The 22,016-nt window shown below is 34.0% G+C and overlaps 1 protein-coding gene and 1 long non-coding RNA gene across 7 annotated transcripts in view; one reads left to right on the top strand and one right to left on the bottom strand.

Annotated features, from left to right (window-relative positions):
• Positions 1-20,297, top strand: part of nmo (serine/threonine-protein kinase nemo) — an 83,801-nt gene extending 63,504 nt beyond the window's left edge. The window contains exons 4-11 of one of the 3 annotated variants that reach the window (XR_001475619.2): positions 153-259; positions 9,802-9,887; positions 10,020-10,229; positions 10,398-10,586; positions 11,449-11,650; positions 11,956-12,049; positions 17,926-18,058; positions 20,055-20,297. Coding sequence is in view for 1 of the 3 variants with exons in the window: in XM_015319526.2 (XP_015175012.1) it covers positions 153-259; positions 9,802-9,887; positions 10,020-10,229; positions 10,398-10,586; positions 11,449-11,650; positions 11,956-12,049; positions 20,055-20,109 (943 nt within the window). In the remaining 2 variants the exon portion in view is untranslated. Of the gene's footprint in view, positions 1-152; positions 260-9,801; positions 9,888-10,019; positions 10,230-10,397; positions 10,587-11,448; positions 11,651-11,955; positions 12,050-14,280; positions 14,752-17,925; positions 18,059-20,054 lie in introns of all 3 variants that reach the window. The other 2 variants (XR_016176617.1, XM_015319526.2) reach the window with 2 other exon arrangements.
• The window catches only part of LOC149032546 (uncharacterized), an 89,657-nt gene continuing 72,457 nt past the window's right edge, over positions 4,817-22,016 (bottom strand). For 3 of the 4 annotated variants that reach the window (XR_016176620.1, XR_016176621.1, XR_016176623.1), the window contains one exon: positions 4,817-6,343. This is a non-coding gene — a long non-coding RNA (uncharacterized LOC149032546). The remainder of the gene's footprint in view (positions 6,344-22,016) is intronic. The other variant, XR_016176622.1, reaches the window with a different exon arrangement.

Genomic DNA, 22,016 nt, shown 5'->3' with positions numbered 1-22,016 from the left:
TGGAAACGAAGCAATTAATCGTAGTAGTAGGTATGGAAAGCGGGCACGATCTAATTACGTCGTTGTAACGGCCCGAATGACGATTTAATAGCGTATAAACGTGGCTTGCTCGAGCATATAATCAATAAATTCCTTAATCAGTACCAACATAGATATGTGATCACGGAGCTACTCCAAAGCGATCTTCATAAGATCATCGTCAGCCCACAGCACCTCAGCCCAGATCACATCAAGGTCTTCCTTTATCAGATACTTCGAGGTAAGTCCATTTTCAATTTTATTTTTTTTTTTTTATATATATTTTATTCACATAATTATGTGTCTCGGTGATTTATGATAGTGGGATCCAATGATAAGCCAACAAATTTTATATATTTGTATTATAATACAACACATTCCGTGTCAAGCCCTTTTTGCCTGACTTGTTGTTCAGACCATTTAATTTTCAGCGCATTAAATAAATTTGTCCAAGTGGTACCACCGGTAGTACACGTGGCCTGAAGATCAAGTTTAACGTGTATCAATGGCAGTACACATAGCACAGAACGTGATAAATAATAAAATTCATTTCTTCAACTTTTTTTTCTTTTATTTAAGCCACTATCATAATTACCAATTATATTATATTATACTTTTATATTATTAATTATATACTAAAATTAGTATATGTTTATAAAAATATTGTTGGTCAAATATTTTACTTACACTAGGATGATAAGTAAAAACTTTTACTAATTTTTTTTTTTTTTTTAATAACATCAAGTAACCGGTAAAAGAATTGTTTTTAAGTTGTCTACGAATTAGAATATTTCTAAATTACAAAACTTCTCCTTCTTACACTTTATTGATATTTTAATCTACCAACAAAAATAGAAATAGAAATGTTAATCTATTTCAATTGTATATACCTAATTTAAATTTCATATGGTATCCATAATATAAAAGATATTTTTCAAGTATCCGTTTTTGGGTGAGAAAGACGAGATTTCAACGTGTCTTCTCTCTCTCTCTCTCTCTCTCTCTCTCTCTCTCTCTCTCTCTCTCTCTCTCTTTCTCTCTCTTTCTATGGTTGATGTTGTAATTTTTACGCCTGCCTTGCTTGACAGCAATAGCAGCAGAAGTAGCACCAGCCTATCTTCTCTCTGTCTGTCTGTCTGTCCATCTGTCCGTTTCTATCTCTTTCATTCTCATTCTCATTCTCTACTGTCCACCTTTAGAGAAGGTCATTTTGACAGAGCATTACGAGCTGTTCATGGTTCGTTACACTCGACTCAATTTCCTGCAACGGCTCTCGAGAAACGGCAACCACCAAAATGTATGAGCAATTTGCATGATTCCTCTATCTTTCTCTCTCTCTCTCTCTCTCTCTCTCTCTCTCTCTCTCTCTCTATCTATCTATCTATCTCTATTTCTCTCTCTTTCCTCTTTCTCTTTCCCTTTGAACGAACACGTGTCATTTTCTGAACGAACACCTCTCTGGCATGTTAAAAAACGTTCACGTGTAAAAAACACGAGTGGAAAGCAGCAGCAGAATCTTCTGAAGAATATTCTTCAACGATTTCTCGCCGAATTTGTTCGATTCTAAAAGTGTAAAAGACAAATACGAGATTACGAAATGAAATCAGATAAATTTCCAAGTTCCTAGTCGATACGTTTCTTTTTTCGAAGGGTATCGGACTTTTAAATAAAGTTTGAGATTTCGATTTATCGAGTAGGGATTGGTGTGTTGAAAAATAAGATGACAATCGTGTTCGCATATTTAAAGAAATGGATCCTTGAGTTTGACGATACGTTTTTGTGTTTTCTTCTTCTTTTCTACCCAAATCACAATTCGAGTTCAATGTCATTGAAAAAAGAAAAAGATTAATCGATTTAACAGACCGAATCTCAATAAGAGGAATGTAGATAAATACTCTAAGATCTACGAAATTTGTAGTAAAGTAATAGTACTAGTAGTAGAAGAAGAAGAAGAAGAAGAAGTAAAAGAAACTCTTGGGAGTAATTTGGAATAATCAGGATCCATTTTAAACAACTGTAAGAAAGAAAGAAAGAAAAAGTAAAGAAGGAGAAAGATTAAAGGAAGAGATGGAAGAAGTAAAGTTGAAACTTTGGTCTCTTCTGTTAGATGGGTGAGTAAAGGTATTCAAGCACGTCCGGTTTTCCGGGAACGGCTTCGAGAACGGCTCCGGGGAATGTAACTAGCTACTAGTTGAAATTTAACAAAATCCATGGAAAAGGAGATGAAGAAGATGATGAAGGAGAGATGTGAAAGAAGAAAAACAGCCAGCAGGAGAAAAAAAGAAAAAAGATAAAAAGAAAGAAAGAAAGAAAGGAGAAGTGTGCTTATAAAAATCCATGATAGCATATTGCATAGTTGGAAATGACGAGAACCTTGAGCTCGAGAGACACGGCAGTCATCTCCTCGGTTGGATAAATAGGATCGTTTCTATTCATCCCTCGGGATCATCCTGGGACTCTCAACGATGCCCATGGCCTCTTTACATTGTCTGCTTTTCTCGAATTATCTTCCCTCGTGTTCTATCTGACCAGATTCTCACGATCCTCGCGTATATTCAGCTCCTTTCTCCCTTTTTTGGATATTTATTATTTCGTGTTTCTCTTTTTTTCTGGTTTTTTTTTTTAACTTTTATTTTCTTATCTGTATCAAATCTTTGTCCTTTTACTCGCGTTACAAATCGATTCGTGTTACTTGATGTTTTTTTTTCTTTTCTATTAAGTTGAACAATAAGTTAGGTTAGAATTGTCTCGTTTGAATGAAAGAAGATAGACTAGATTAACATATTTTGCATAAAATTATGTGTTCAAAATTTCATTCTGGTTACTTGAAATTAAGTAGAATGGTAAAGAAGTTGATATATTAAGGATCCGCAAAATTAAGAAGGATCCTTCTTCGGTGCTTAGCGCGTATTGGGATTCAAAAGATCCTTCAAAAAACAGGGAAGGGGTAAGCGGAGAAAGGGGAGGAGGAAAAGGGAGGTCCTTGCAAGTTTTTTGATCTTACCGCGAAGCACCGACTTTGATTTCCGCCGGATGAAAGCCGGGGGCCTTCCTCTGAAGGACCGAACACCACGAGTGCTGTCGTTGCGATTTCTCACGTACGCTTTGACTTTCTCCCTCGTTTTTCTCCCCTCCATCACCCTGTGTCGTTCTGTCTCTCTCGAAATTTTACTTCAAAGGAAGAAGAGAAGATGCTTGGGGACACAGAGACTCGTGTAGGTATATATCATTCGTATGCAGTTTTATGCAACGCGTCTTGGAACTTTCTTTTACATTTTCCACTTGATTCTTATTACAATTTTAACATTAATTAATTCGCGATTCTTTTTTTTTCTTTAAAATTTATAAGTTTAATTTAAAATGTATTTTTTGAAAAAGAAAAGAAAAAACAATTATTAAACAATTTTGTTTATTTCTTATATCCTACTTTTTCTATTTTTCGTTCTTTTATTTTCTTATTAGCGATAAAATGGGAGGAAAAAAATAAAAGAAAAGAAAATGGTTATTTTGGTTGAAGGAAGAAATGATCGAAATTATTTGTCGTATTTGTTTTCTATCGTCCGTAAAAATCCACTGATCCGTCTAAAACGCGTATTTTACACTCGGGGATCGGTTACTGGCAAGCGAGCGTAGAAAAAACGAGTGCGAACACGCGAGAATGATTTATACGAGCGACGACAGCGATCACGAAATGCGAGATACGATTCGAATCTGTATGATTGGTTGGGTATGCTTCGACAAGTGCTGAATGACACGCCGAAAGAGGACGAGGGAAATATCATTCGAGGACTAACAAATAAAAAGCTCACCATTCCATTCGAATTCCTCTATCACCATTTTCTCCCATTTTCTGTTCATCGATTCGATAATTATCATTAATTCCTTCATACGATTTGTGTTTTTTTTTTTTTTTTTTTTTTTTTTTTTTTTTTAAATTAAATTCCAAATACATCTCGCATTTTACTATATTCGGGTGAACCAAAAGTTCGTGTGCTTTTTAATTAACTTGAATATAAAGTATTTTTATTAACTTCGAAAAACAATTGTGAAATATTTGAAATAACACAATGAATGCACGAACATTTATGTGTTCACCTTAATATTAATAAATATTCTAATTACCTAATAAAAAAATTGTTGAACTCAATTGAAACAAGTTTCATTGTTATTTACCGTAACATAGGATAGAAATTGAGATAGAAAAAGGAACTGAAGTTAGTGAACCGTCAAGATTGACCAGTAGAAGAGGACGATGATCTCCGAAGATCGTAGAAGATCTGCCAAGAGAGAAAGAGAGAAAAAGAGAGAGAAAGAGAGGATCTTCTCACGGGTTGCGCGTTTCGGTGTTTCGAACATTCCCACCCGGTATAAGGTGGCACGTAAAGCCCGGACAGATAGAGCAGAGAGCTCCTCTTCTTCTCTTCTTGACTGGTCCGAAACCAGTCCTACCGCCGCCCATCCGTGACCCCAGACCCCGTCATCCGGTCGGTTGCTCACCACCGTCTTCCTTCTCTTTCTCTTTCTCTTTCTCTTTTTCCTTCTCTTTTTCTTTCTCTTTTTATTTCTCAACCCAACTTTTTCTTTACCTTTCTTGATCTTTTAATTAACAAGTCCACATTTACAAAGTAAAAACATGCCCGATATCAAACGTTTACTTTTATCAAAGAGCAAAAAGGAGAGGGAGAGAGAGAGAGAGAGAGAGAGAGAGAGTAGCTCTTTGTCTTATTTTTTTTAAATTTACGTACTATTTTTTTTAGATTTTCTTTTATAGATCAAACGAAAGAATTTATCAAACTGATTTCTTCTTTTTTTTTTTTTTTTTTTTAAATCAAATTTCTTATTCTTTTGTCATAAGAAATGTCGATATCATCGTTCCTCCTCGTTATTATCAGTGTGTCTACATATCACAAAGTCACGTTGCACAATTCGACTCAAGTGGAAGTCCGATTGTGACGTAATCGTCAAGAGAGTTGCACTGTAAGAGAATCACTGAGAGAATCACCGAGCTTGCTTGGCTGTTTCTCGAACTGCTGTCGTGTGTTGTGTTGTTGGTCGAAGTTTCGTATTCGCGAGACGTGCTTGTTTTATTTAAACGGCCTCTTTCTCTTTCTCTTTCTCTTTCTCTTTCTCTTTCTCTTTCTCTTTCTCTTTCTCTTTCTCTTTCTCTTTCTCTTTCTCTTTCTCTTTCTTTCTCTTTCTCTTTCTCTTTCCATCTCGTACAAACGCACTCTTAACGAGTTTTCCGTCCTCGGAAACGTGCCATCGATTCTGCCATCCAATATGTACACACACATATATTTCTCTAGCATGTGTATACACTCTCACATATATATGCATGCTCACGTATTAACTGCATTACGTTTTGAGATAAGTTTATGAGAAAGATATACCATGATCTAAACGACAAAAATATTTCACTAACGTTAAACTATCATCATATTTTTGTTTTAAACTTCTTATATTACATCAAGAAGAAAAATGTAATACCCTTATGTCTTTTTTTGGATTGTACAGAATAAATCTCCGTAACCATTTTTAAATGGAAATAACATAGCGAACAACAATATCTCTAGATAGGGATTAGCTTTCTCGAGTGTAAGTAATACTACTTGTAAGTAGTCGGCATCTGTGCTTAGTCAGACATCGAGTCTAACAAACCCTTCCTCTCCTCTCTCTCTCTCTCTTTCTCTCTTTCTCTCTTTCTCTCTTTCTCTCTTTCTCTTGGCAAGTTGAGAAGATAAAGTCCTTGGTGTATCGATCGTCCTCCTTTCTCCACAAATTTCTCAATTTGATGAAACCAAGCGTTGACAACAAGCGTTGAAATTATTTTTAAAATAAAATTTATTTGATGCTAGCAAAAAATAGCAGAAAACAAAGCAAAAATAGAAATTAAAAGAAACGAGTTTTATAGGCTGCATTCTATTATTTCTAATGCAAATGAATGCATTCGATCGTTCGAAATCAAATGACAAGGAGGTTAACGACAGGTGCGCCTGGTTGCGCCTGCCTGCCTGCCTGCCTGCCTACCTGGTTGCTTACCTGGTTGCCTACCTGGTCGTCTGGTTGTTTGCCTCTGATCAAGGACAATGTACTGGCTACTTCACTGCAGAAGCGATTGTACGTAGCGATGACCTTGCTCGTTAATACGCGACGCAGTCAGTCCTTTGACCTTGACTTTCGTACACAGCCGACGACTACGTTCGGCGAGTACGTTGCCGCCGTCGCCTTCTTTGCTATCGTATTTCGTTTCATCTCTCTCTTTCTTTCTCTCTCTCTCTTTCTTTTTTTTATTGTGGGTGGAGACACTATCGATCTCTCCTCATCCCTGAAAAAAAGAATCAACCTTAAGTTCGGTGAATGTACGCCCTATCAAGTACGATGAACTATGGCTATGATAAATTGACATTTAAACATGCAACTTTATGAATGATTTTTATTTGATTTTAAATCATTTTTATTATATATAATGATGAAAAAAATAATATAAAAATAAATTAAATAACCTATTTGCATTATTTGTTAACCGAAATAATAACCACCAATAAATGCAACACAATCAACATAATATTAAAAAAAAAAAATGAATCGTAGCACGCAAGAAAACTACTTTCGTTTAATGAATTCGTAAAAGGATAGTAGGAACAAAAGAAGAGTTTTAAGATGGGTTGAAAGACACCTATGTGCGTGCGAGTGAGCAAACGAGCGAGCGAGCAGCGGCTTTCTTTTGTGAATCAGCTGATCGATCGCGTCGCGAAAGAGAAGGAGAAGAAGGTAAGAGGGTAAGAGGAAAAGAGAAGGCCGTTGATGGGTGAGGGCAAAGTCAGGTGTGTATTTTAAGAAGCAAAAGAAAACGAGGAGTAAGTGGAGGAGGAGGTGGTGGAGGAGGAGGAGAAACCGTTGGTCGAACGATTCGTTGACCTTGCAGATAATTTTGAAGTTAGCGTGCAATCGTCGTCGTTGTCGTCGTTGTCGTCGTCGTCGTCGTCGTCGTCGTCGTCGTCGTCGTCGTTTTCATCAAACAAACTCTATAGTAAACAAAGACGAGAAGCTTTTTTTATCCATACAAATCATTTATGGTCATTGAACTTTAGTTAAATATAATATATATTATAAAAGGATGATGAGCTAAATGTTTTCAGAATAATTAGACTCATCTATAACTCGATGAAAGAATATCAACAAAGGGGAAGGAGAGTGGGAGGGAGATGGAAAGGAGTAAACAAAGAAATAGATTAGTATGAATGATTCTCGTACAAATTTGCGGATTGCAGATAAATCCGAATATCGGTGTTGGTGTAATCGCAAAGCGTAAGCTTCGGATTAAACTGGACTAATTAGAGAGATAATTGAAAGCGATTCAACGGAACGCGCATAACACGATTGTATATATTATTCATTCATTTGGGGATACGATATCAGTGTGTGTTACGGTAATTTACGTATCTTATAGATTTCGAGACTATTGATATGATATTAAATCGTAACTAAACTTCTATCGTAAGTTCTAATCTCTTCGAAAGATTCAGATTAAAATGATAATATTCACACACACACACGCGCGCGCGCACATTATATATATATATACAGATTTATTAAATCCTTCGGTATAATATAAATTTTAATATAAAATGAACATAATATGAGAAAAGAAAGAAAAGAAAAATGGAAAACTAGTCGCGACGAAAAGTATAATTGAAAAAAATGTCTAATACTGAAGAATACTTAAAGAAAGAAAGAAAGGAAGAAAGTTAAGAAAGGAAAAATCCGTTGATCCGGATAAAGAAAATACTTTTTCTTCGTTGGTCTGTTGAAGAGTAAAAGTAAAGTATATATAGTAAAAGAAGGAGGAATTCATCGTGAGTGAAAGCCGTCGGCGGGAGACTTTAATTACCGAAGGGTAGATTCCTAACCGGACGCACCCACGGGGCAGATTACCCCGGTAATATTAGCAAGTTTTATTGCAGGGAGAAAGAGAAAAGTCGAGCTGCTTGAATGCAGCATGACTCACGGGCACATTCATCTGCCACTGATGTTTCTGCTCTTATTGCAGCCTCACCTCCAACAGCAGCAGCAGCAGCAGCAGTCATCCTTCTCTTTCCTCTTGCACCCTATATCACCCCCTATTTTATACCCAACTCTCTAGCTTACCCTTCGTGTTATTTCTCTCTTACTCTCTCTTTCTATTTCTATTTCTCTTTGCTTCCATCTATAACCGTCAAACGTAAAATCTTTTGCAACTCTATCAACATTGATATCGATACTTGTGTTTGCGTTTTGCGTATATTCAAAAAAAAGAAAAAAGAAATTCCTCTAATATTCCATATCAATAAATTGTTTTACCGTCTGTTAAAACTAACAAAAAATATCACAAAATTTAGTTGGATTCGCTTGTACAATGATAAGAGTGAGTGAGTGTGTGTGAGAGAAAGAGAGAGAGTAACATGTGATACTATAAGCGAGATTACAATAGCCGAAGTGTATCGATGATTGGAACGGTAAATGGTACATCGATATAGACTGTATTCTGTCGTTTCACATCCTATTACATACATAGTATCGACGTGTAAACCGAGTTGAATTGTTATCATATAGACCATAATCGTATACGGGAATTATATTGGTCTACCCATGGAGAAATAATTGATTTCAATGATTTCATGTAATATGTATACGGACGTGGGTATGTATATTAACGATGTTTAGAGAATATTCAGTGTATCACGATTATTATGATATGAACATTTCAAGTATTCTCTTTTATAATAAGTTTGCGATCGAAAATGGGCTATAATACGCGAATTCATTCGATAATGTCTGGGCCCCCTTTTTTTTTTTTTCTTTTTCGCTAACCCTTGGGTGTAACACAGGACAATGTGTGGGGTTGAAGAAACGGCACGGTGGATAGGGTTTAGGGTGCGAAGTGAATAGAGAAGGGATTATATCGGGTCCTACTCCCTTTAAACGTGACGGCTACGGCTACGGCTACGGCTACAGCTATACGGGTACGGGTAAGGTTCGCTTATGCGGAAGGGGATAGTCGAGTAGGGAGCTAACGACGCGACATAGATAGGCATAGACGTAAATACGGATGTAGATATAGACCTGGAGAGACACCTACATACAATCTAAGAGTGAGAGTGAGAGTGAGATAGAGATAGATAGATAGACGCACAATCATAGTATAGGACGTAGACGTTCCTAACGGAAGCTAAATGCCGGATAATCTCTTCTGAATGCTACACCGAAGTAGCCTTAACGAGCACACGCCATGATAATTTCTTCCTTTCAAATCGAGGTCGACAAATTTTATATTGTCTCGTTGTTTGAATATTTTTCTCTTAATACTATTATTTATTTCAATATCAATTTTTTTTCTGTGGTATTTTATTATTAATAAAATTATTAATCGATTATCTATGATCTTCATATTTTTACATAACATTGACCAACAATATTTTGAAAATATTAACCTTTTAGGCACGACGCGCCACTATAATGGCTTTCGCGGATGACATCTTTTAAAATATATCATACCCCCAATTATGTTATTAATTATTAAAGTAAATTGTTAAATATATCAATATACTCAAGTAGAGAACGGCATTGTCCGTTGAACCCTGCTGTACAGAGAAACAACCCCGCGCAACATTCAGCTGTGCCAAAGAGGTTAATTCAATAAATATCGATAGAAATGCAGATAATTGTATTCTTTTTGTTTTTTTTTGTGTCTCTCGATAATTAATAATGTTAATTTGTCTGTGTGTGTTTTTGTTTAAATTTTAGGTCTGAAGTACCTTCACTCAGCCAGAATTCTGCACAGAGATATCAAGCCAGGGAATCTTTTAGTAAACAGCAATTGCGTTTTAAAAGTAAATATATTATCATTCTGTTAACATAAAAAAAAAAAAAAAAGAGAAAATAACACGCCACCTTTGCTGACTTTTTCTTTTTTCTTTTTTCTTTTTATCTTTATCACGTATTTACATATGAACGGTACACAGATCTGTGATTTTGGATTGGCCCGCGTGGAAGAGCCCGACCAGAACAAACACATGACTCAGGAAGTGGTGACGCAGTATTATCGTGCTCCGGAAATTTTGATGGGTGCACGACATTATACGGCAGCCGTCGATGTTTGGAGCGTAGGTTGCATTTTCGGCGAACTTCTTCGCCGACGGATTCTCTTTCAAGCACAGAGTCCTGTGCAACAGGTAACGAATTATTATTATTATTATTACATTTATCACGATTTTTTTTGTTTCTTTTTTTTCCATTATTGGAAAATGGCGGAAAACAAAATGGCGTATGTCACCAATGGGAGAAAGTCAGTCGTTTAGGATGTAACGATTTTTCTGTTCATCTTTTTCTCTCTCTTTTAGTTGGAATTGATCACAGAACTGCTAGGCACCCCAACCCTCGAGGACATGAGGTACGCTTGCGAGGGTGCAAGGACTCACATGCTAAGGCGTGCACCGAAACCACCCTCGTTGACGGCTCTTTATACCCTCAGCAACCAGGCGACGCACGAGGCCGTCCATTTGCTCTGCCAGATGCTAGTCTTCGATCCTGTAAGTCTTCTCTCCCTGCTGTGTGCGTTTCTCTCTCTCTCTTTCTCTCTCCTCTATACATGTTACTTACTGAGAACGCCAGGGGGGTTATTTTCTCATTTGGGGATGGGAACTCTGGATTACATTCGTTCTCCTTCTCTTTTCTTCTCTTTTAGCACAAGTTCTCGTTTCATTTTGATTCTTTTTCCACATCTACACGGTATACGATCAATTTTCTTCCTTCAAAACTAAAACAACTGCACGAACTGCATGAGAACAACCAACGTTCATGAGACAAATGATGTGTTCAGTAATTTTTTTTTTTTTTCCAAGGAGAATCGGTTTCCTCGTTTTCTCTCTTTCAACTGATTTAACGATCAAATGCATATATTTCTTTACAACTAATGGATGATCGGTGCTTTAGATCGGTTTTACGTATGTTCATGGGGGGTGGGAGAGTTACGGTATAATAGTAAATGTGCTATAATGGAAGTGCTGGTTGAAGAGAGGGAGAAAAGAAAAGAAGAAAAAAATTATAAAGACTCTTAGGAGCCATATGCGTGACAGCATGTTGGTAGGATGGTGTAGTAACGGGCTTGATAAACAACTTTATGGGGGGAGTTTCTCGTTGAGAACATGCTGTTTAAAAAGCATATCATTCACAAGGCTATGCGTCCAACATTTCAAACAAATATTTATTCGATGCATCGTCGATTATTATTAACATTAATAAAACTGTTTTGCCCAAAGATATTTTTAAATGAAAGAAAAGATGTAGATAACTACTTAGAACTTATGTTAGCCAAAGTTGGCATCACTGGCAAGAGCACGATTATCGACGCGTCTGATACATACTTAAAGCACTTTCTCGGTGTTCCCACAGGACAAGAGGATCACCGTGGTGGATGCCCTTGCGCATCCTTATCTGGACGAGGGAAGACTTAGATATCACTCGTGCATGTGCACGTGTTGCTACACAACGAGTGCTGGGATGAGACAGTACACTGGGGATTTCGAGCCAGCTACTACTCATCCTTTCGACGATCTCTGGGAGCGGAAATTGACGAGCGTGCAGCAGGTGAAAGGTAAGACAAATAGTAACGAAAACAAAAATATTCGAATTATCGATTTTAAAAGAGATCAAAGTTAAATAAACGTATAAAAATATTTCTTGCCATTTCTGTGTAGTAATATCACTTTTATTAACAATTTACCGATCGCTTAGCCACAAATTTTTATAACAAATTACTATTCGTGTAATGATAATGACTGTTCATCTTCATGTCAACCGATTAATAGACTAGTGGTCGGTAAAGTGTTAACGACAATAATAATGTCAAAGGATTTTTTTATTTTTGTGTTTTTTGTTCTTTTTCTTTCTCTGTTACAGAGGAAATGCACAAATTTATAGCGGAGCAGCTGAACACGTCGCGCGTGCCGCTCTGCATAAATCCGCAATCAGCGGCATTCAAGAGCTTCGCAAGGTAAGCCGTAGGTGGCGGATCTTCAACATCGCCAAGGCACAGACCTACAGATCGATCATCTTCCCACGATCGTTTACCAAATAGTCAGAAAAAAAGAAAATTATACAAAAAAGAAAACAAATAACTGATCAACAACAACCGACTAACAAACCAATCAACCAACTAACCAACCAACCAACCAACCAACCTACTAACCAATCAGATAAAACCTAAATACCAACTATATCAATCCTTCGAGTAATAGATTGACAATAACAACAACAACAACAAAAAAGATTAATATGAAAAAGTTTCCTTGAACAACCCCGACAAATCCATCTTCCTCCTAACCCTCTCCCACCCCACACCCCTCATCAGCAAGCAGCAACAACAGCATCGGAAAACACCAGCCTTCTTCCTCATCGAGTCATCGACGATCTTTTTGTCTTTCTCTCTATCTTTCTCTCTCTAATTCGTTTTCCTTCTCCTTTTTCTTCTTCTTATTCTTCTTCTATCTCTTCTTATTCTTATCATTCTTCTTCTTCTTCTTCTTCTTCTTCTTATTCTTCTATCTTCTTATTCATCATCGATTGTCTCTTTCATGGTAAAACTCCTCGTCCATTTGAAATCTTTGTTTCCCTTTTCCTCGATCCTTCTTCTTCTCTTCCAATAACTTAATTTGAAAAAAAAAAAGATGAAAATATAAAAATATTAAAGTTAGACTCTAGCGGTACGTAGAGGTGCACACAGTGTTTTCCAAAAAAAAAAAATAAATAAACATAAAAGCTCAAACTACTCAATGGATCAAGCCGAGAATTAGTGTAATTAAATAATACTAATTAATAATTATTGGAACACGATGATATGATTGAAAAAAAAAAAAACTTAAAAAAGAAATCGAGAATATAAGAAATGACGGATTAAAAATTGGATGAAAAAAAAAAATTAATGCAAAAAAGATACTCGGATGTTTAAAAGAGAAAACTTTTGAAGGATAGCAAAAAGAAAAATAAAAAAAAAAGGAAGCAAAAGCTGTGAGAGTTAACGAAGGACGATGGGGGAGGGTCGAGACAGAAGGATCGTGGCAATGGTTTCGAAACGAGCCAGGAAAAAGATCCTTTGTCTTGACGACTCATCCTTTATACCCTCTCTGTCTCACTCTTTTCCTCCCACCCTTTATTTTCTTCTTCATTTTATTTATTTATTTATTTGTTTATTTATTTATTTATTAATTTGTTTTCTACATAATATTTTTCTCTTTTTCTCTAATTTTTCTTCTCTTTCTTTTCTTTTCTTTTCTTTTCTTTTCTCATTTTCTCTCATTCTTTCTTTCTTCTTTTACATTTTCTTTCACTATTTTTTTTCTTACTTCTATACTTATGTCGTTTTTTTCACTTTATTTTTCGTGACATTAGAGATTAACATAAGCAAAAAAAAAATATATATATATATATATGTAAATATCAGAATTAAAAAGAAAGAAAAAAAACAAAAACAAAATGAACATGAAAATTAAGAAAGAGCAAAGAAAATGCTCCCCTTTTAACAAAATTTGTAAAAATCGCAATGTGTCCAATCATCGACAAAAAAAAAAAAAAAAGAGTAAGGGACGAGAGTGTAAACACGTCGTCTGTCACATCTTTTGCCCAACTATTCATTTTTAAAAGAGTCAAAATAAGTGTAAGGAAAAAAAAAAAGAAATAAAAGAAAAGACTATAACAAGATGAAAAAGAAAAAAAAATACTAGAGCCCCATCCACCGTCGCTGTGTGCGATCTCTCAAAAAAAAAAAAAAAAAACAAACAAACAAAAAAAAGACATAAAAACATATAAATACGTAGTTGTACCCTTAAAATATTTTACAAAAAAAAAAAAAAAAAGTAGAAATTAAATTTAAGATTAGAGAAAAATAAAAAACAATAAATACATGTAGAAAACAAAACCAAACTCAGCCCTGAAACAAAAACAAAAATAATTAAATTCATTCACACTCACACATCGCACTAATACTAACACGATTACTCGAACCCAAAAGACAACCACTACCCCTTTTTTCAACCCCTTTATCATATTATCTTCTTCTTCTTCTTAATTGGAAAAAATACAATAATATTAATTAAAATAAAACTAATCAACTATTATACTAACAAACAAAACAAAATTATAAGAAAATTATTGAAAAAAAAAAAAATAACAACACAAATATGCTGATGAAGTATATAATGTTTCTCGTCTTGCTTTACTGCCGTCAAGTTAGAGCAAGCTGATCGCCGATCCAGCGTCCTGCGCCGCGTATACGTACACATAACTACTACTACTACTACTACTACTACTACTACTACTACTACCACTACTATCGAATCAACTATCTACCACTGTCGACTACTATTGTCTACTACTGCTATCATCTACAACTACTAGTACTAGTACCACCACTATTACTGCTTACTATTACTATACTGCTACTGCAACTGCTACTGCTACTCAACTACTATTACTACTACTACTACTACTTTACTACTACTACTACTGCTACTGCTACTGTTACTGCTACTGCTACTGTTACTATACTATTACCATTACTGCTACTTCTACTATAACTACCTACTACCAACAACAACAACTACTACTACTACTACTACCACCAATCGTGTTACGTCTCCTCCTGAACGAACCGAAAGAAAAGAGAGTCAGCAATAAGTCGTCTCAACCTCGCTCGCAGAGGTACTATACAAACAAATCTTTATTCTTTTTTTTTTTTTAATCTACATTATCTCTATTTTCCTCTTTATCTGTATCTCTATCTTTCTATATATATATATATATATCTTTCTATCTTTGTCTTTTGTTCTTTCTACTCTGTATAAAAATGAAAAAAGGGTTAAGAGTTTCTACTCCCGTTTTTATTACCTTACAAACTTTTCGTTTTTCATTTTCTTTTCTAACTATCTTTACTATCTTTTACTGTATCCTTATTTATCTATATATATACACTTATATATAATGTTTCTTTTGTCCGTATATTCGTTTAGTTTGATTTGTATATATTTCTTCTTCCTCTCCCAATGTTCTTTCTTTTATGTTTATTTCTTTTTCTTTTCTACTTTCTTATATTTTGTTACTTTTTTTTTCTTTCTTTCTTTCTTTCTTTCTTTCTTTCTTTCTTTCTTTCTTAATACTTACGTGCCTCGTATCGTAATTATACCATATAATACTCGCTTCTTCTTACATTCAGTTAGACGCTCTTGTATGACTTGTTGTGTCGGATTATTGAAACACATAGCTATATGCTCTGTCTCCTTTCAGTCTCTCGTGAGAGTTCGCTGGCGGCGAATCGATAGCGAGTCTGAGGGTAACGTTCGAAAAGAGAAGAGGGAAGGGAGGGAGGGAGGGGGTGCTTGCTGGGGGTTTCGATGGATGAGGAAGAAAAAGGGGGAAGAAGGAAATGGTTTAGACCGAACGAAAAAAAAATATATATATGTATGTATATATGTGGGGTGGTCGTGGAATATCTTTGAAACGAAGGTTGAAATTGGAAAAATCGCCCCTCCCCCCTCCAAAAAAAAGAAAAAAAACTATTATCGAAATTTTGTAACAACCTATAAAACGTTATTCTTTCTCCATATACAAATATTATTCAATATTTATCTTCGATATGAGAAAATATCTCTAATTTAGATTAGAAAGAGACGGTGACATTTTTTTTTATTTTATCTTTTTTTTTTTTTTGTAAAAATTTATAATTGAAAAAAAAAAAAGAAAGAAACACACGAGTTGATTTCTTTGTAAATTCTTCTAACGAGTAAACGCGAAAAGAAATTTAATGCTTTGCTTCGTGTAATATACATCATAGAGGAAAGAAGAAAACACTCATCCGTTTTTTTAAAGCCTAAATGCGAAAAGAAGAGGAAACGAGAGAAATGACAACTACGAGGACGAAGAAGAGGAAAAGGAAAAAAAAAATAAAAAATAAGTAGAAGAAGAAAAAGAAGAAGATGATGATGATGATAAAGAAGCCGCGAGAATCCTCCTCCTCTTTCTTCGTACACGTTGGAATTCAACTCGTCGTCATAGTAGTCGTTTCGTATTTTTCATAGCTCCTCTGACTCGAGAAAAAAAGAAGAAGATAACCGCGAGCGTGCTAATTAGCGTTAGTTTCGCGGTAGACGTAATTAGTAAAATCTTAAACGGCTAGAGAGAGAGAGAGAGAAGGAGAACACCCTCTCTCTCTCTCTCTCTCTCTCTCTCTCTCTCTCTCTCTCTCTCTCTCTCTCATCTTTACTCGGGTAACGCCTCAACCTTTTTCCATTTCGCGTTATCGCGATAATGCGTGCCTTTGCTAACTTTTTCTTTTTATCTCCAGAAAAAAAGATATCGTTTTTAGATGAAATAACTTTCAAGAGTGTTAATCTTATTTGTCTTATTTAATCAAATCGTACTTAATACAATTATTTGATTTAATTTTATATATATATTTTATTTTATTTTATTTTATTTTATTTTATTTTATTTTATTTTTTATAAATGGAGAAAGAAGTTCAACGAATATTATTCGTTATCTATAATAATGATAATAATAAACCCTAGGACTCGCTTGAATTCGTCAGATTACTCACGTGTAAATATCGGAGAGTTTCTTTGATTGAGTGTAAGAAGGCCTGATCCACCATGCAGCCTTCAGTTCAATAAAAAAAAAAAAAAAAAAAGAAATATATGACAAATTGTCAATTGATAAGAAAAAAAAATTAAAAAACAAAAAGAATATAACAAAATCGCGATCGTGGTAAAAGAGGAGTGGAATAAACGCGGTGGACGAAAAAGAAATTAAACTAAAATCAAATAAAATAAAATACAAAAAATGAAAAAAAAAACTACCAAAGAACAGAGAGAAATATGAAACAAAAAATGACATCCGATATTTTTCACAAGTCCCTTTTTTCTCTCTTACTGTCCGTGATATTTTGAGTAGATTAAAAAAAAAAAAGAAAGCCCTATGTATCCTGAAAAAGTCCTGGAAACTTTCGTTCCCTTTTACCTTTAACCCTCCCCCCCCTCCTCCTCCCCTCCCACCTCACCACCTGTCTTTTGATGATATTATCCACGATTACCAACTGATCGTACGATTATCGTCATCATAGACGTTCTTATGATTATCCTATCCTCCTAACGAACAAAATATTTTTCTAATCGTCTAATATTTGTCCTCATAAACGATATTTTAGATTATCAATTAAAAAAGATAATCTTCCTTTTTTTTGCATATTTCAATTTTCCTTGCACTAATTAATTCCCCATCTTTGAATCTTTGTAATCCTTTAATTCTTTTTTTCTTTTTTCTTTTCGTTTTTTTTTTTTTTTTTACTTTGTTTTTTTCAATCATCCAACCATAATTTTCATAAATCCATCCTGTGTGGACGATAAAGTAAAGAAAATTTTCTCGTCAAAATATTTTTGATCGGATGGGAATTTTGTTGAAGGCAATTATTCGCAGTGTGTGTTTGATGATTTCCTGGAATTTGCTTTGCCAAAAAGTCATCCTTCTCCTTTACATTTTTTTCTTTTCTTGTTTACTATTAAAATCAAAAATAAATACTTCGTTTTAAATTCCATACAAAATATATTCCTTTAAATTGAGAAGAGTTCAGTTCCTTTCCTCTCTTTCTCTTTCTCTTTCTCTCTCTCTCTCTCTCTCTCTCTCTTTCTCTATTTCTCTCTATTTCTATTTCTTTCTGTCTTTGTCTCTCTGCTTCTCACTTTATCTATCTCTCATTCTATCTTTATCTATCTATCTTTCTTTCTATCTTTCTATCTATCTATCTCTATCTCTTTCGCTTACGTTATTTATAAGAAGTAATTATCACGTCGCGAGATAATAGATTTTTTTCTACTTTTTCATAGCGCAAGAGTTAAATGTGAAGAAAAAAATGGAAAAGAGAAAGAAGCGAGGATAAAAAGGAGGAGAAATTAAAAAAGAAGATGGAAGAGAAGTGAACACTTTCTGGTGGTGGGGTGGGACGGCAAGAATTCAAAAGTAAAGTAAAAAGATCAAAAATATACATAACACACATGCATATAGATAGATAAATATATATATATGTATATTTAAAAAAAAAAAAAAAAAATAGAAAAATAGCAAAAATAGCAAAAAAGAACAAGAAACAGAAAAAAAGAAAAAGATTAAAAAAAAAAAAAAAAAAAAAGAGAGATATCAGTCCATTTTCAAACAATCCTTTGTTTACGCGCTATTTTCTCATGCCGCGCTTTTCTAAATCCCCCTCTCCTACTATTTTCCTCCTCATCTACTTTCTCTTTTTCTCTATTTCTCTTATTCTCTATTTCTCTCTCTCTCTCTCTCTTTCCTTCTTTGTCCGTTCCCTTCTCTTCTCTTTTTTTTTTTTACTCCGTTAAGGAGAACTTGGCAAAGCAAAGTCCAAAGGAAAGCGCCACCGCGCGCGCTTGTTGTGGCCCGTTTTTCGCGTTGAAAAAATAAAAAAAAAATACAGCGGCAGGGTGGAAGGAAGGAAGGAAGGAAGGGTAGTAAAAGAAAAACAAAGTAATATCGATAAAACAAAAAAGAAAAATAGAAAAGTTAAAAGAAAAAGATTTGAAACGTGTTAAAGGCATGGAGAAACAAGATGTGAAAAGGAAAAATCGGGTTGTAAGAAATAATTAAGAAAAAAAAAAAAATAATAATAATAAACTCGAAGGTATAAAAGAAAAAAATATACAAGAACTGAAAAACTTGGGGAGGGGGGGGAAACCCCCTTCAAAAAATATTAAAAATTTAAAAAGATCGGAATAGAGTTTATCGATTTTCGTACGATTTATTTTTTTTTTCGTTTATCTTTAAAAAAAAAAAATCAAATCAAAGTATCCTTCAAAAGAAACGAATATTTAAAAAAAAAAAAAAAATTATGAGAGAGAACTTTTACGCCCCCTTCGGCTGTCACGCATGCTGACAGCTGCATGGAAATCAGATGAGCGTTGTTTCTGTTGTTTTTCTTATGTGAATAAGCATCCTTTTTCTATATATACCTATATATATATATATAAAAGCACGTTTTTTAATTGATCAAACGAATTTAAGTCCTTAGGACAATATTTTTGATAGCGATACTCGAAAATTCGAAGAGTTGAGACGAGACGAGCAAAACAATTCAAGTAGATGATTTTTTTTTTATTTATTTGTTTGTTTGTTTGTTTGTTTGTTTGTTTGTTTGTTAGTTCACTTTATTTTTTACGCATTTTGCTACTTTTATATTTTTTTTTATATTCGTTGAGTTTTCATCGAAACAACTCTTCGAATTTTTTAGACTTTATCAAGAGTACGCAGTGCGTATCCATTTATAAAATAAATTTCTTATTTAATGATCTTTTTATTACTGAAATTATTATAAATTTAGTGTTTTGGAAATGTGCTGCTGATACTCGTTGACAAAAATTCGTGTAAAATATAAAAAAAAACTGACAAAATGTATGCTTTAAAACAAACAATAATAATAATTATTATTATCAATAAATAAATCATAGATTTTGTCGGTTAAACAATCAAATCTTTGAATTATTGTTAAACATTTGATAAAATTATTATTAAAAAAAAAAACTATTCAATGATTTGACAGTAGAATAACTTACTAGTTAGAGAAAAAAACAAAATAAGATGAAAATTATTCGACGAACATACAAAATATTTCGTATAATAATATTTTAATATAATAACATTAATAAATAAAAAGTATTCGTCGAATAATTCCATCGAAAACTTCCATCCTCCAACCCCTTGCAATTTCCTAAAATATATACGACCTTGTTGCCAATTTAACAACCCTTAACCCTTTTGTGAGTCCTAGTTTTTGATTATTCTTTTTTTTTATTTTTTTTATTTTTTTTAATATTTAGATAGATAGATAGGTAGATAGATAGATAGATAGGTAGATAGATAGATAGATAGATAGATATATATATATATATTTTTTCCTATTTAAAATGACAGTAATTTTAAAATACTTTTTTAATACGAATTGCAGCTCGACGGTGGCCCATCCTTCGGAACTGCCACCCTCTCCTCACCAATGGGAATAAATCTTCTCCGTGGAATAAGAAAAAGAGAAAGAGACAGAGAGGACATACAAAATAAGAAAAGAAAAATAAACCACACACTAACAAAGAATAAAATGAAAGCCAGAAAGAAAGAAAGAAAGGACAGACACGTAACTCACAAGAATGGACCCCGTGTTTTTCTCCGGTTATATTCCTCAGACGTATTTCTCGTTTTTACGTCGGTCGTTTGGACGATGATCTTCTTTTCGAGAAAAGAGAAAAATAGGAAAGAAGAAAAGAAGAAAATGTCAGAAGAAAGAAAAATAAAAAGAAGAGGAGGAGAAGAAGAAGAAGAAGAAGAAGAAGAAGAAGAAATACTCTTATATCCGGGAAGACAAAACACTATGGAACGAAGGAAAAGAAGAAACGGAGAAGATGATGATAGAAAATCAAGAGAAAGATAATAGTAACAAAAACAGTAGGTGAGAGAGGGAGAGAGAGAAAGAAAAAGATAGAAAGCAAAGAAAAGCCAAGAGAGACAATAGACTGCCGAGTACACTGTAGTTTCAATTTTCGACTAGCCGATATATACACATAAAAACACACATAAACACATAAAAAAAGAAATACACAAAACATACACCCTTCTACACCATACACACACACAAAACTTATACGCGCATGTTACATATTACACACACACATACACACACAACATGTACGTATAAATATAAATATAGATACGTAGTTATATATATATAAATATTACTATTATAAATATTGTACACAAAAGCGTGAGAGAGGGGAGAGAGATAGAGAGAGAGTGTGTGTATAAGTCTTTAGATAAAAGAAAAAAGGGGAAAGGGATGGGACCGTGATGAGGGAAAGGGTAAGGGCAAGACGCATCGCGAAAATAACGCGACGAGAAAGGACGAGCCTATTTACTACTATTACTAGTACATTGAGATAGAAAGATGATTGAAGATATTTGTCTAACGTTTACAGAAATGATTTCGAGACGTTAAATTAGAGGCTCGTGTTGATAAAATAACGATCACGAAAAACTATACTACAGACGATAAAAAGAAAAAAAGAAAACAAATATGAAAAAAAAAAAGACCAACCGATAAGAATGATTATTGAACTAAGTGTCGTTTCATAGATACGATAAATCCAGTCTCTTTTGATCTTCTACCTTTTCTCTATAGATCATACTTGATTAGAAATGAAAACTCGTATTTAACTTGTTTACGACGGTGTATGGTTGTATGTTGTGTTCCATCGGTACCATCTTATACCATCATTTTATTAATGTGAGATACAACTCGTTCTAGTTTTTAAAATCATATTATTGAAAGTGTCTAGGAATATTTGTGCTGGTCCGCGATGGTGATGAAACATTAGAAATAAAAAAGAACAAATCTCGTTGTAAACCTGTTAAATGCGTGTATATTGTAAATTTGATTACATAACGTATGTAATCAAATATATATGGCGCGTATCAATTGTATTAATTGTATCAATGAATTAATTAAGACGCGCGAGATAATACGTATAATATTTTTTCGAGATTAAATCGTTTCGATTGACTTTAATCGTAAAATTTGTACGATTATCTAACGTGTTTTATATAACGTGTGTGAGGTATACGAATATAATCGATAATAAGAGTCGGTTTGTCTTTTTTCAAATAATAAAAAAAAAAGAGAAACGTTACTACGCATATGTGATTTTAATGAAAGAAGATTTTTCAATGGTCCAATGTTGTCTTATGCATACACGAATATACAAAATAAATTTGATATGTGTATACATAAACCATTATTATGTCGAATCGATACGAATAATCGATTATGGCAATAAGACCATTTGTGGTTAGAACAAACATATTTTCCATGTGAAATCGAAAGACATGATGATTTTCATTCTTATGGGAAATATTATGATGT

This window comes from Polistes dominula, unplaced genomic scaffold (assembly GCF_049000335.1).
Source record: "Polistes dominula isolate Pdom_NZ unplaced genomic scaffold, Pdom_raw_medaka contig_23, whole genome shotgun sequence".
NCBI classification, from domain to species: domain Eukaryota; kingdom Metazoa; phylum Arthropoda; class Insecta; order Hymenoptera; family Vespidae; genus Polistes; species Polistes dominula.
Note: the sequence above shows the minus strand (reverse complement) of the source record. Positions and strands in the feature narration are given on the sequence as shown.